The sequence below is a fragment of the Mesocricetus auratus genome, unplaced genomic scaffold, assembly GCF_017639785.1.
Source record: "Mesocricetus auratus isolate SY011 unplaced genomic scaffold, BCM_Maur_2.0 Super-Scaffold_100011, whole genome shotgun sequence".
In the NCBI taxonomy this organism is placed as follows: Eukaryota; Metazoa; Chordata; class Mammalia; order Rodentia; family Cricetidae; genus Mesocricetus; species Mesocricetus auratus.
The window spans coordinates 49,692,979-49,707,595 of record NW_024429195.1 but is presented as its reverse complement, the minus strand read 5'-3'; the positions used below and the strand labels follow the sequence as shown (position 1 = coordinate 49,707,595).

The following is a 14,617-nucleotide window of genomic DNA, read 5'->3' as shown; positions in this document are numbered from 1 at the left end:
TTCATTTGGTTAATTAAAAAAGAAAAAAAGCTGAAAGAAGAAAAAGTTACATTGGAGCACAAGGCAGTTACAGTGATTTTTCAGAGGCACCAACTTGAGTGGATGGTGACACTGGGCTCCTAGTTAACTGTGACTCTTCAGGGGCACCATAAACCTAGAAGCACACCCTGTAATTCTCCTTGCTGGGTGGCTTTTAGTCATTTGTTCTATCATCCTTTTTTTTCTTTATAATTTATTAATGTGCATTGGTGTGAAGGTGTCAGATCCCCTGGAACTGGAGTTACAGACAGTTGTGAGCTGTCATGTGGGTGCTGGGAATTGAACTCTGGACCTCTGGAAGAGCAGCCAGTGAGTGCTCTTAACCCCTGAACCATCCATCTCTCCAGCCTTGTCATCCTTTTTCTAATACCCTGTTCTATTTAGATGACTCTGGTTCCCCTGAATCCTACAAGGTAGGTGACAAACAGACCCTGCATTTATTGAAAAATGGAGGCAAACAAAAACTACAGTCCCCTTGGTTCCCTGCCCTTTTTACTCTTGGCTCCGCCTTCCTGGCAATGCCTGACCTGAAACTACAAGAGCCATAACCATCCCAGAAACTCTGAGGATCAGTGATGTCAGCCTGCAACATGGTCTCAAGGATTTCCAAGCACCGAGATATGGAATGTCCCTCTACTACAGGGTAAGTTTTTAAAAAACAAAGCATACATAACCTGAAGTTCAGCCGACCACAGAAAAGGGGAACTACCAGATCAACGGGCAAGACTGGAGCTTGAGATCTGTCCAGCCTCACTGACGAGGGGTCAGAGTTCGTGGGTGAAGCCAAGCTCACACAGAAAGAAGATCCGAAACAGAAAAATAGTAAAGTCCCTGTTAATTAAAGAAATGGAAACCAAGTAAGACTAAAACACGCTGAACTCCCATTGCGGCAGTTGCAGGCCACAGGATGGCTCTCCGCATCACTGACTATCCTTGAAACCACGCCCCTCTCCCCCACCCCTCAGTGCTGGAGTTCCAGGCCCCACAGCTGGGTCTTTCTCCTGTTTTGATGACTGACTATACCTAACAGAGCCCCAGGTTAGGGACAAAGAAATGGACTAAAAAAGGCCAAGGCAGCACAGAGCTGCAGCCAGAGGAGTGGCCAGATTGCACCCTAGTCCCATTTTATGTTTGCACATCTAAAGGATGAATCCAAAATGGAAAACTTTCACACTCAAAATGCTCATGACTGGCATATAAAAATTATAATCACCAAATGCTGGGAAATCACTCATTGGCACAGAACCTGCCTAACCTAACAGCCTGCATTCAATCCCACACAGAGGTAACAAGAATTGTATTTGCACCTCTTGGATAGAAGTTATTGTCATATTTGGTCATAGACATACTTTTCAATAAACAGAAAACCATAGCTACTTAATAAACTACAATATAGACAACAAATGAAAAGCAAAGTCATCAGAAATATCCCAGAATTTGATTTAAATAACAGAAGAAGTCAAAAATTGCATGACAAATGGATACCCAGTGACAACATTTCTGGGTAGGCATGCCAATGAATTGCAAAAGCAGGGCCTGTCTCACTGGTATCTATCTGCATGTCCACACGAAGGCCATAGTAACCCACATGAACAGTTAAGTGAAAAATGGCAAGTACATGCAAACACTGTTATTCACCCTGAAAGGGGAAGGACAAACCTTGAAGACACCAAGCTAACATAAATGTGTCACAAGAAGACCAACTCAGTACCAAATGATTACCCTTAGATGAGCTGTCAGATGCAAGACGGCTGACAGAGACCAGTAACTGAGTCTCAAAACTCAAGTGGCTTTGTTCACTCTGAATCCCTAAGACCCAGCCTAACAGGCAGTCAACACTTGGAAAATGCATTTAGAAAACCACCCTCCCTGATCTCTCAGTCTCTCTAGCCTACACACACACACACACACACACACACACACACCACCCCCCAGTTCCCATTACTTCAAGTGAAAACCTTGTTGATTACATTCCAAGTCTGTTAAAGTTAAGATCATCTATGATATCCATTCTCCTGGTCTCCAATTTCCAAATTTATCCTTTTCCCTCCTCTCATTATCTAACTTTGTTTAGTAACTGGAGCACTGCAGAAAGGAGTTAGTAAATTATTCTTAGCCCACTGTATCATAGAGCAGCAGTTAGCAATTACAGTCCATAAAATACATGTTAAGCTCTCTGTTCTAATACTCCGAAGTAATGAGTCCCATTCTCTCTGCAAGCTGAACACAGAGTTGCATGTGGAATGCCATTAGAACCAGTTTTATCCTATTAGCTCACATGTGTGGGGGGGGGGGATGTTCCCCACACACAGTTTCATAACCTCAAAATGCTGGTATGCATGACCCAAGGCAGGCCAAAAAGGAACTGTTCCCCACAGCAATGAGCAAACCCCCCTTCATAAACAAAACTCTTCCCAGCATGCCTGGCTGGTAACCCCCCACCCCCACCCAAGCCTCAGCCACCCAGACGATGAAGATTTAAACTCTGCTTCAGTATGCAACCCTATCCAACCAAAATATAATATAATCCATGTGTGTCCTTAAAGTTTCCAGGTGTTAAAAAATAGGTGAGGACGGTAGGATGGCTTAGCAGGAAAAAGGTGCTTGCAGCCAAGCACAAGGACCTGAGTTTGATTCCCCAGACTCACACTATATATACAAAGTAAGAATTGACTCTGACAAGCTGGCCTTTGACCTCCATACTAGCACGGTGGCACTTGTGTTCACAGACAGACACACAGACAGACACACAGACACACAATTAAATGTAGGCTGGGCACAGTGGCTCACACCTTTAAATCCCAGAACCCTGGAGCAAAATGCAGGCAGACAGATCTCTGTAATTTCGAAGCCAGCCTGGTCTACATAGTGAGAGGACTTGACTCTCTCCATAAACCAACAGACAACTTTCAAAAATAAAGTGTTTTTCAAATAAAGTCTTTCTTTAAATAAAATAGGTAAAATTAATTTAGGTCAATATACTTGAAACATTGCCATTCCCATGTGTGACATATTTCACATCCTGCACACAGGACATGTAAGTCAAGTGCAGTACGTATGTTTCCATCAGGGACAATTCTTGCACATGAATACGCTCCAAGAGAGCATGTAACATATTTCGTCATATTCATAAACATTTCACCATATTTTTAAAACTACTGTGATGTCTTCCATTCTTTCTTTCTTTTACAGTTAAGCCTTTAAGATCTGGTGGGTATTTTTTTACTTACAGTCCATTCCAATTCAGGTCAGCCACATTTCAAGGACTTAGTAACTACAGGAAGCCAATGTGCAGGACAGCACAGCTTTGGAAGGGTCATCTGTTCCTAAGTCAGTTCTGACGTGTTTTTCACATGCATTTCAAGCTTCGGTCATGTGTCACAGGCTCCAACACCCTTGTTTCTAGTCAAGAGCACATTTGACTTTGTTCATTAAAAACAAAGTCTTCCCTGTTGGTGCACATGAGGGAAAGGTACCTGTGAGCTGGGGTCCAGCCTGGTCTATCTAGCAAGTAGACCAGGAACAAAGAAATCAAAGGGGTTTGGGATGTAACTCACTGGTAGAATGAAAATGTTTCCCAAGTTCTAAGCCCCGTTTTCAAGAATCAGGACTGCAGTCGGTAGTGGTGCACGCCTTTGATCCCAGCACTCAGGAGGCAGAGGCAGAGGCAGGCAGATCTCTGCAAGTTCAAGACCAGCCTGGTCTACAAGACTTAGTTCCAGGACAGCCTCCAAAGCCACAGAGGAAACCCTGTCTCGAAAACCACTCCCAAAAAAGAATCACAACTGGGGGGGGGGGAGGGGGAGGACAAGGATTGTAACTAAGAAATAAGAACCATTGGGGCAGTGGTGAGACAGCCTTTAATCCCAGCACTCAGGAGGGAGAGGCCAGCCTGTGAGTTGGAGGCCAGCCTGGTTTATAGGGTGAGTCCCAGAAAACAAAGGAGGAGGAAGAAGAGGAGGAGGAAGAAGAGGAAGAGGAGGAGGAGGAGGAGGAGAATAAAAACCATTGCACCAGCTAAGTCAGAGTTAACTAGACTAAGAAAAATGAAAAATACCAGGCTAGAGATACAGTTCAGTGGATAGAGTGTTTGCCAAGTTCACACAAGGGCCCTAGTTAGATCCCTGGAACCCTATTAGGGTGTGGTGGTGTGCACTTGTAATTACAGAACTTGTAGGGCTGGAGGATCACAAGTTCAAAGCGATCCTCAGCTGCATGGCAAGTTGGTAATCAACAAGTGCTACAAGACTCAGACAGAAAAAAAAAAAAAACAGGAAGGGAGGGGTGGGAGGAAGACTAGGGGAAAGAGAGGAAGTTGTTTACTTTGGTTGGCTAACCAGAAATCTGATCCACTCTTTGTACAGTTTTCTATCCCTAAAGATGACAGAATCAATTATTCACTAAATGAATACACAGAGCAGTGAGTAGCTTTCTCCAAACAGGAAGTTACAAGCAAGGAGCTGTGGGGTGTGCCTAAGGTCCCAACCAGCCCAACCAGAGAGTGCTGACTACATGAGCCCAGGAGCTCAAAGGCAGCAGGGGCAGCAAAGTTCCTGTGTCTAAAGCCTCGGATGGTCTCACAAAGGAAAAGCCTGCTTAGCCCCAAGAACACGAACTTCCTGGTAATTCCTCTGCTAAGACGTCTCCCAATCAAGTTCCCTGTTCTTCAGGGGAACTTCTAACTTGACTTGAGATTACAGGTATATAAAGTAAGCACACAAAAATCAAACACGACTGATGACAAATCGTGAAGGAATTATTACAGGGACCAGAGACACAGCTCAGTTGGTAGAGTGCTTGCCTAGCATGAATGAAACCCTGATTTAACTGACAGCACCCAAATCAGAAGTTAAAGGTCACCATGGATGGATACATCGGCTGTATTATGAATTCAAGGCCAGCCTGAGCCATGAAGAACCCACTCTCAAAAAGAGGAAGCCGGCTCAGCAAGTGAAGGCTTTTGCCACCAAGCTGATGATGGGAATTTGACCTCTGGGGCCCACATGGTGGACAAAAGGAAACCAACTCCCACAAGTTGTCCTTTGACCCTCACATGAGCAGCACAACACAAATGCATATACATACATGCATATACACACAGAGAGAATAAATAAGTGTAGAAATCATTTTAAAGGAATTTATTTTATAATAACTGGTGCGTGTGTGTATATAAAATTTTACCACAAGACAAGCCTAACTAGTATGCAAATTGGCTTTTGTCTTGAGTGGTGAAATTTTATATATAGGCAAATCTGCATTTTAAAAGATGGTTATACTTGTCTATTTGCACATAACAAATTACATCCTGACTGGCTATCTGATACTGACAGACATAGATCTTCAACACTTTTCAGAGTTGGCCAGTATTTGATTTTCTAATCATGGATGCTGGGGATGCTCCAAATCCACACACACACACACACACACACACACACACACACACACTCACACTCTCACACACTCTCGCACACTCACACACACTCTCACACACACTCACTCACACACACTCACACACTCACACACACTCACACTCACATACAACAGTACAAAACTGCAAGCAAAAGCATGCCTTCCGTCAGAACACTATTTCAAAACATAAACACTCTCATCTGCGTGAGGCGTTTCAGTTAGTGTCCGCTGGTGCTGTGTGGAGTGTCAACGTGCGCTGTGCAAACTTCTCAGGGTGTGTGAGCACAACCAGGGCTACCGTGACTTCGGTGATGCAACCAACACATCAAGTGGGAACACAGGATTCACTGTGGGTCTGACTTTGGATTTGCTTTTGGGTCAGAAGCCTCTCGCTATTGTCAGATTTTCCTCCACCTCCATATTCAATTACACGACTCCCTGGTTTTCCTAGGAGCGAGGGTGTACAGAGCTCTCCGCGGAGAGGAGCTGGGATGTAGAGAGAGATTGGGAGTGCTTGCTATGACACCAACACCACACTGGCTGGATGCAGCCAGCCATTCACACTACTCTAGTTTCCCACTATGGTTTCTGACAAGGGGCCCCACGGCTGGCTAGCAGCCTCCGAGCCTCCAAGCACGGCCTTTCCCAAAAGGCAGCTACTTAGGCCAGGGAGGACGGAGAAAGCGAGCACCTCATGTTCAAGGCCAAGAGCTTGGATCAGACACCACTAGGAAGGATGGGCTCAGTGTCATTTTTTTCCCACTAGAAAAATAATGGCCACAGTATGACAGGCACTGGCTGCCAAAGGAAGTCTGAAAAGAATAACCACATTATTGGATATTTTTAGTCTTTCTTTTCATAAATGTTTTTTGTCACTGCTTCCAAATAATTCCAAATCTTAGATGTTTGCCAAAAGAAGAAACACCAGCGTACACTGCTCAGACGAGGCTACAGAAGGCTGGGGCTGATTTCGTTCTGAAAGGCAGTTAGAGAAATGTACCTCTGTGAACCCCGCCGACTCGACCACAAAAGTCCAGTGGACGGGGGCTGTAAGAATGGTCAGGCAGGCAAGATGTGCAAAACTGCTGGCGAGCGCTGGTTTAGCGGTTAAGAGCACCAGCTGCTCTTCCAGAGGACCCAGGTTCAATTCCCAGCAGCCATCCATAACTCTAGTTCCAGGGTTTCTGACACCTTCTGGCCTCTGCAGGCACCGGGCACATGTATAAGACATAGACTTTTGCAGACAAAACACCCAAATACATAAAATAAAATTGATTTAAAAAAAGACTGCTGGTGGGACTATTTGTAATCAGTTATAATCGGTTAAAATTAGTATAGCTAAAACAATGCTGACACTCTAAACCACTACTCTTTTGCTCAAGTGACCTACTTCCAACACTTCCGGAGGAAACACTAATAAAGGGAGTGCAGGAGCTGGAGAGATGGCTCAGAGGTGAAGAGCACTGCCTGCTCTTCCAGAGGACCCAGGTTCTGTTCCCAGCAACCACATGGCAGCTCATAACCAACTGTAACTCCAGTCCCAGGGGATCCAATGCCCTCTTCTGACCTCAATGGGCACATATATATATGATATAGACATACACACAGGCAAAGCACCCATACATATAAAATTTAAAAAATAATAAAATTTAAGAGAGTATAACACATACTATTGAGCTGTCTAATAAATCATAACCAGATAGGCACAAAATGACTACTAGAAGAATAAGGCGCCAACCCAAAAAGCAAACTGAAGGCTTATTTGGCATACTGCAGGCTTGCTTTCACGGTTCTTCGGTATAAGTTGTTAATGAGGGTGGTATGCAAAGTCCTCTCGGGTTCTGGAGACATCGGGTTCTTCCACTTCCAAAACGGAAACCGTGTCCCTTATTCTATTAACTACCAAAGGCTATCCCCTCAGCTGGAAGGGAAGACATGGGCTGGGGGGTATAGTTCAGTCAGAAGAATGCTTGCCTAAGTGTCCTAAGCCTTGAGTGATCTCCAGAAAACTGGGTGTGACTCCCAACACTCAGGAGAAGGCAGGGGAATCAAGGAGTTAGAGGTCATCCTTAACTACATGGAGAGTTTTGAGGCCAGTTTTGAGACTGCCTCAAAAAAAAAAAAAAAGACATCTAAGTTTAGCCCTGAATGTGTCCTATATTTTGAGGCAGTTTGATTTTAGTAACTACAGAACTGTGGACATTTTTGGTGTCTGCTTATTAAAACTAAGACTAGGTGGATCTTTTCTTTCTTTCTTTCAAGATTTACTTATTTATTATGTATACAGTGGTCCGTCTGCCTACAGGCCAGAAGAAGGCATCAGATCTCATTACAGATGGTTGTGAGTCACCATGTGGTTGCTGGGAATTGAACTCAGGTCCTCTGGAAGAGCAGCCAGTACTCTTAACCTCTGAGCCATCTCTCCAGCCAGCCCTAGGTGAGTCACCTGAAATATGGTGCGTCCACAAACACGAACTGAGAGTACCGTAATGATGTGTAAGAAAGAGTCAAACTTTGAGAAATGATTGACAGGTGCACATCCATATTTACAAGGGAAAATGGAATTTTAAGTAATCTTTTTGCTAAGAAAATGAAAATGGAATCTGAATAAGAGGATCCACAGCCTTCCTGGTGTCTGAGCGAAGGCCTTAGACAACCACTCAACCTTCTCTCTCCTCTCATCCCTGCTTCAGATGGCTCCTGGAGGAACCCAGACAGGATATGTCTGAAAGGGGTATCATCAAGTCAGGAAATCATTCATTCAACTAGTATTTACCGAGCAACTGCTGAGTCAGGCACTGGCTCAAGCCAGAGGAGACAGACAGAAATAGCATCACCTAAAAGGCCCTTTTTAACACTTTCACACAGATCTGCAATCCCTTTTTCTTTATTTATTTTAAATAATCAGGGTATCAAATAAGATGAGAAAACGACATGACATCATTCTCTTTATGTCTCTTTTTGTTATCGTGGGAGATGGAAAGGAGTTGGATCATGTTTCCTTGACTGGCAGGAGAAGAAAGGAAACGCCTACCCCCTCCCCAACACTCTCCCTTCTCCTCATCCGGTATTCACCAGAGGTTTCTTGCTTTCTTTGAATATTTGCAAGAGCTCCAGAAACCATATTCTGTAGCTCTCCCACAGGTGGTACAAGATAAGGGAGGGGGGAAAAATCACTGCTATCAAGAATAGATCCCTATGGCAACAGCTGTCCCCACCTTTCAAGGAAGAGGTAAAGGCACTGTGTATTAGAAGTGTTTGTCTTGCCTCATAATCATGAGAGTATCAAGGTAAAGAAATATCTACCATAAAGTGCTTTGCTTTAAGTGTTTTCTACTTCCTCATTTACAAATCAGGAACTTAGGATACAGTCACTTCTTTAAATAAAATCAAATGCCTACTGAAATTCAGGGCTCAGACCGGCATGGTGGAACATGACTTTAATCCCGGCACTCTGAGTTCGAGGTCAGCCTGTCTACAGAGTCAGTTCCAGGACAGTTAAGGCTATGTAGAGAGACACTGTCTCAAAAATTAGTAACTGAATAAACAAATAAATTTTGGCCTCAGAACCGTTTTCACCAAGAACCCTTTCTTTAACTGGCAAACAACTGCTACAACTTAGCACCTTGCATGAGCTAAACTAGATGGGACAAACAGGCAACAGAGCTTCAAATTATACACAGTGAACTGTTAGACCCAGGAAGCGGATCTTTTAACACAAGCCTTGCATACGCATTCATAGCGGAGCTCAATAAGCAATATTACGAGATATATACAGATATGCACATACACACAATTAGATGACTATTACATATGTGAATGCATATGAGCTGAACTGCCTAACTCTATATAATCTGAGAAAGAAATGCTGCTGTGTATATAATATTAAGTGTATATAATCCGAGAAAGAAGTGATGCTGCTGTGTGTGTTTTAGATGATGGTCTTGAATTGCACGCACACGCATGCACGCACACGCACACACACACACACACACACACACACACACACACACGACTGTGAACCACCACCACCACGCAGATTATGCAGGGAGTACAGGGCAAGTTCCTTAACTGATCTTCACACCCAGCCTACTGTTTCAACATTTTTAAGAGCAGGGAAGGATTCTTAAACTTAAGTCCAACCACAATATTCCACCTGTAGAATTCAAGAACCCTCTAGCTTTCTGGAAATCACTAGTCACCTCCGGAACACGCTTCAAACTAGTACAAGCTCTTCGCAGCTTTAAGTGGAAGGAGAAAATGCCAATGATGAAGGGAAACCAAGGCCAGCAATGAAGAGAAAAACAAGGTGCAAGAAAGACACGTCTCTCTAACCCACAGGAGGCAGGCCAGGCAGGGAATCTTAGACTTCCAAATTCATGCATTAGCACATTCTAATGAAAATAAAAGACAGCCCCAGGAAACAGAGCGGCCTGAAGTCTGAGGACGATAAAACCTAACAGCACCCACCTCCAGCCCTTCCCTAGGTTAGCTGTTGGTAGAAATAAAACCACTAGACTTCATTCTCAGCCTTCACCCCCCCTCCTCCCTTGAGCTTGGAAATTTAATAGACCAAAAAAAGACTAGAACTTCCAAATCTTATAAATAAATTTTACTTCAAAAAGTACTCCACTAAACTTAAAAGGGTTGGCAAGGACAGCCTGGGCAGAGTTCCTCTCCACCAAAATCCCCACCATCACTGGGCCCCTCAACGATTGGTTTCTCTTGTTTTTCATCTCCGGAGCTCTGATAAAAATCTCCAGTGCGAGCCTGTTGTGTTTTAGGAGCAACAAGTTTGTTCCGCTGCAGTCTCTAAATCTGATGAGAACATGATCTGGCTAAACAGGCCTGGCGCGGCTTCCAGGACCAGAAGGCCACAGGTTCAAGCGCCGACCTTAAAAGTCGGACCAAAGTGCCCCGACTGGAAAACTTCCCTAAAAAATAACCATTGTCACGATCTGCGAAACTGGCACAAGTTCCCGTACTGCCTTTTCCCAAGCCACGCTTCCCACGGCACCCTTCCTCCAAAAAAGGAAGAAACCGGCGTAAAGCTCAGCCCTCTGGAGCTAAGTCTACCTAAGACGTCCCGCAAACTGGACCTGAAAGGAAACGCCAGGCTCGGGTCCTGCGACCCAAACTTTAGTAAGCCCCAACGATCGTCCGGTCTCTGCCCCACAGTTTGCCGGTACTGGGGGCTGCTCGGTCACCCCGGGCCACTGAGTGCCCTCAGGCCACTCATGGCCATCGAGCGGACTGCAGCCAGGACGGCGCGGAGACCCGGCCGCAGCCCCTGAAGGGCTGCCGAAGGAGCAACGAGTGGCCCGGGGACCTCCAAGCTCCTGGAGTTGCTCCAGCAGCCCGCGTCCCCAAGCAGAGCGGCCCAGGCCATCTGGCTGCTTGCCCTTCCACCTCCTTCCCTCGCCGCGGGCGCCCCACGCCCACAACACAAGCTTCCAGCACCTCTCAGGATCCCAAAGGGCAGAGGCCACCCTCTGCACCCCGCAAGCCCGCAGGCGAGCATCGGCCAGCTCAGGGGGGTAGACACGTGGGGCCGGAACCCCGCGCACGCCACTCACCGGCTGACCCGAACGGGACTTGCCCGGAGGCGCTCTCCTGAAGAAGGAGGTCCTGGCGGTGAAGAAAAAGTCCTCCGCGTCCTCCTCGAGGCTGCTGTAGCCGCTGCTCATGCTGCTGGTCCAGTCGCGCGCAGGGAGCCTCCCCGGGGCGCAGGCGGCCAGGCCGGGGTGCGGCGCCCGCCCGCCCCGCGAGGTTCCCGGAGCGCGGCCCCGAGCCGCCGGCCGGCCGTCCTGCTGCAGCTGCGGCCGCCGATCAAGCCGCCGCCTGGTCCCCTCCCGCAGGCTCCTCCGCCCTCTCCAGGCGCCTCCCCGCTCAGACCAGCCATGGCCCCGCCCCCTCCTGTGCCCCGCCCCCGGCTAGTCCAGGCCCCCACCCCAAGTCAGGCCCCGCCCAGTCAAAGCCCCGCCCTAGGCCAGCCAAGACCCCATCAAGCCCAGTTCTAACACAGGTCCCGCCCAGGTCCCGCCCCCACCGGCCGCCGCTCCGCGCGCGCGCACGCACGCAGGTGAAGCCCCGCCCCTGTCCCCCTAGCCACGCCCCTCCGGCCTAACAGCCGTGCGCTGCGAGGGGGGAAGTCGGGTTCGAGGGCCACCCCTGTTGGGACTGCGCTCGTGAGTGCTTCCCCAACCTCCCGGAAATTGCAAATTCCTCAGTGACCCTCCTGTCCCCCACGACTGGGAGCGAAGTTTGGAGAGGGCGGGAGTACAACAGAGAGCTTTTTCCACTCTGCTTCGGGCTCGTCCTTGGTGGAGACCGTACACCTAGGGGCGTGCTGCTCGTCCCTCCCTGACCGTTATATTAGCAGAGGTGGGTGGAGAAAGAGCGTTTGGGTTGTGCTTATTCGAAATAAAACATCCTCTCTGGTTAAACTTGGGTCGCACCGCTTTCCCGCCTCCCCGAGGCGAAGGCGCATCCCAAATGCGAATGGCTAAAGACAAATTTCATAATCACAGTACAAGCCAATGCTTTTAGTTAAATGCACGTTGTAAATGTCGCCTTCCACAAGCAGCCCTTACACGGCCACCTACAGGGGACAAGTTAAATTGTGAGGGCAAGTAGGTCTGACTACCCTGTTCAACCACAAACTAGTTTACCTTTGGGGGAAAAAAATCCTTGCAACAGCTAAATATTTTAATGCGTCATTTTCTTTGCTTCCGGTCACCTGAGGGTCATTTTCATCTTGGTGTGATGGGGGTGACTTAAATCCTATTAATTTCCTTGCAGAGACCTTGAAGGGAAAGAGGTTTTGAAGCTTCAAGGCTTAATAGAAAGAAAAGAGATGATTACGGTGTCCTCCCTTCTATCCCTCCTCGGGCAGAAAGGAGACTGGCTAATCGGCCTTTCTCCAGGCTTACTCACAAGTCTAGTTTGCAAAAGAGTTTTTCACTCCAGGGAACTCAACCCCAGAGGGACCTCAGAGTCACAGCCTGTTTTAAAGGCTCTCCATTAAAGACCTCTTTCCAGCCACCTGGTGACTGGAAAGCTAAGTTTAACTTTCCTTGTGTATGTTTTACAGAGACAAAAGTAAGAGAAGAGGACAATTACTTAATGCAAGAGTTGTCTTGTTTGACTCTTACTGTTACATCATTCAAATATTACCATATAGAAACAACAGTGTCTTCATTAAATACTCCCGTTTGAGTAATGGGTGTGTTAAATAATTTAGCGAACTTGTTTTATTATAAACAGAAAGGGTGGAGTCCCTTACCCAGAACAAATTACTCCATCTTTGACTGTTTTGAGGGGAAATATGCTTAAAGTACCTTCTAATCCACCACACCAGAAAAAAAATTATTTTTTTGAGTCTAGCATGTTGGCACTGGTGTATATCTTTAATACCAGCATTCAAGAGGCAGAGGCAGGCAAATCTCTGAATCTGAGGCTAGCCTGGTCTACATAGCAAGTTCCATGTCACCTAGAGTACATAGTGAGACCCCCATCTGAAAACAAAAACAAAAATGATTTTTTGTGTTTTTAAGAGGGAGTGAATCAAGTTTTGTAGATGCCAGAATTCCATCAAAATCACTTGGGATTGCTTTGTTGTTTTGTTTGTTTGCTTCAAGACAGGATTTCTCTAAGTAGCCCTGGCTGTCCTATAACTCACTCTATAGAACAGCCTGGCCTTAAACTTAGAGATCCACCTGCCTCTGCCTCCTAAGTGCTCAGATTAAAGGTGTGTCTTACCACCTCCTGGTAGGGTTATTATTTCTATTTGCTTATTTATTTACTGGTTTTTCGAGACAGGGTTTCTCTGTATTGCTTTGGAGGCTGTCCTGGAACTCGCTCTGTAGATCAGGCTGGTCTTGAACTCACAGAGATCTGCCTGCCTGTCCCTCCCTAGTGCTGGGATTAAAGGCGTGCACCACCAACACCTGGCAGGATTATTATTTTTTAATTTTAAAAATGATTAGTGTTTGTGTGTAGGCACTCCTGCCATGGCATACCTGTGGAAATCTGAGGACAACTTTATGACATCAGTTCCATCCTTCCACGTTTACCTGGGTCCTGGTGAATGAACTCAAATAGCAGGGATTGCACCCCAAGCACCTTTAACTGGCTGAGCCATCTTGCTGGCCTCATAAGAATTACATGTAATAAAAAAGTCATGATGGGGGTAAGGTATAGTCCAGTAGTAGAACACCTTCATAAATGGGGCCCAAGGTTTTATTGCCCTGCCCTGAAGATTTAAAAAAAAAGTATGATTTGATAACAATGTAAAGTCAGTCAGTACTTTCAAGCAGCAAAAAGCAAAAGCAGCATAATTATTATATTTCTACATTTTTCATATAGCAGCATTGTGAGCATTGTGTGTGTGTGTGTGTGTGTGTGTGTGTGTGTGTGTGTGTGTGTGTGTGGTTTTCCCAGACAGGGTATCTCTGTGTAGCTCTGGCTGTCCTAGAACTTGCTTTGTAGTCCAGGCTGGCCTCAAACTCAGAGAACTATCTGTTTCTGCCTCCTGAGTGCTAGGATTAAAGGTGTGTGCCACCACTGCCCAACTAACATAGCACCATTTCTAGTAAAAGCTGAATTTAAGTTTTGACCCACAAACAGAATTTGTGAAAACTTGAAATGCCTTGTTAATCAGTTAGACATTTTTAGTGTTTAAAATTCAAGGAAGGGATGGGAGGCCCTGGGTTCAATCCCCAGCCATAAGAAAAGAAAATGTAAAAACATAATAAACACAGAGACGTCACTATTCTACAATTTTTTTTTTACCAGACTTTGAGCTAAAGGCTGATAATAGTTGACTTCTTCATAAAGTCCTCATTTAGTTACTGAGCAGAGAATAGAGTTAAATCATATGAAAACCCAAACAAATAAAACAAGGAGGTACAAGGGGGCCCTTTTTTTTCTCTCCTGAAATCATCAGTCAGCATATTGTAAGGCAGATCATGAAACAACACGAATGATATGATCACATTTTTGTACCTGTAATGGCAAGTGACATTCTCACTGTGTGCTAAAGCATAAGATAAACCATCACAGATTTATCCTAAAGGTCACAGTGACAGATAACTATTACACCATGTCTGAGTGACATGGAAAAGGCATGACCTTGTAGGACAGGCAGACCTGTGTCAGAATGACAATA

At 45.9% G+C, this 14,617-nt stretch overlaps 1 protein-coding gene across 1 annotated transcript in view; it reads right to left on the bottom strand.

Moving 5' to 3' along the window:
- The window catches only part of Rassf3 (Ras association domain family member 3), a 57,646-nt gene extending 46,381 nt beyond the window's left edge, over positions 1–11,265 (bottom strand). Inside the window, exon 1 of the mRNA XM_005079790.4 lies at positions 11,025–11,265. Within this exon, the coding sequence (XP_005079847.1) occupies positions 11,025–11,135 (111 nt within the window). The 5' untranslated portion in view covers positions 11,136–11,265. The remainder of the gene's footprint in view (positions 1–11,024) is intronic.
- Positions 11,266–14,617: the final 3,352 nt, after the last annotated feature.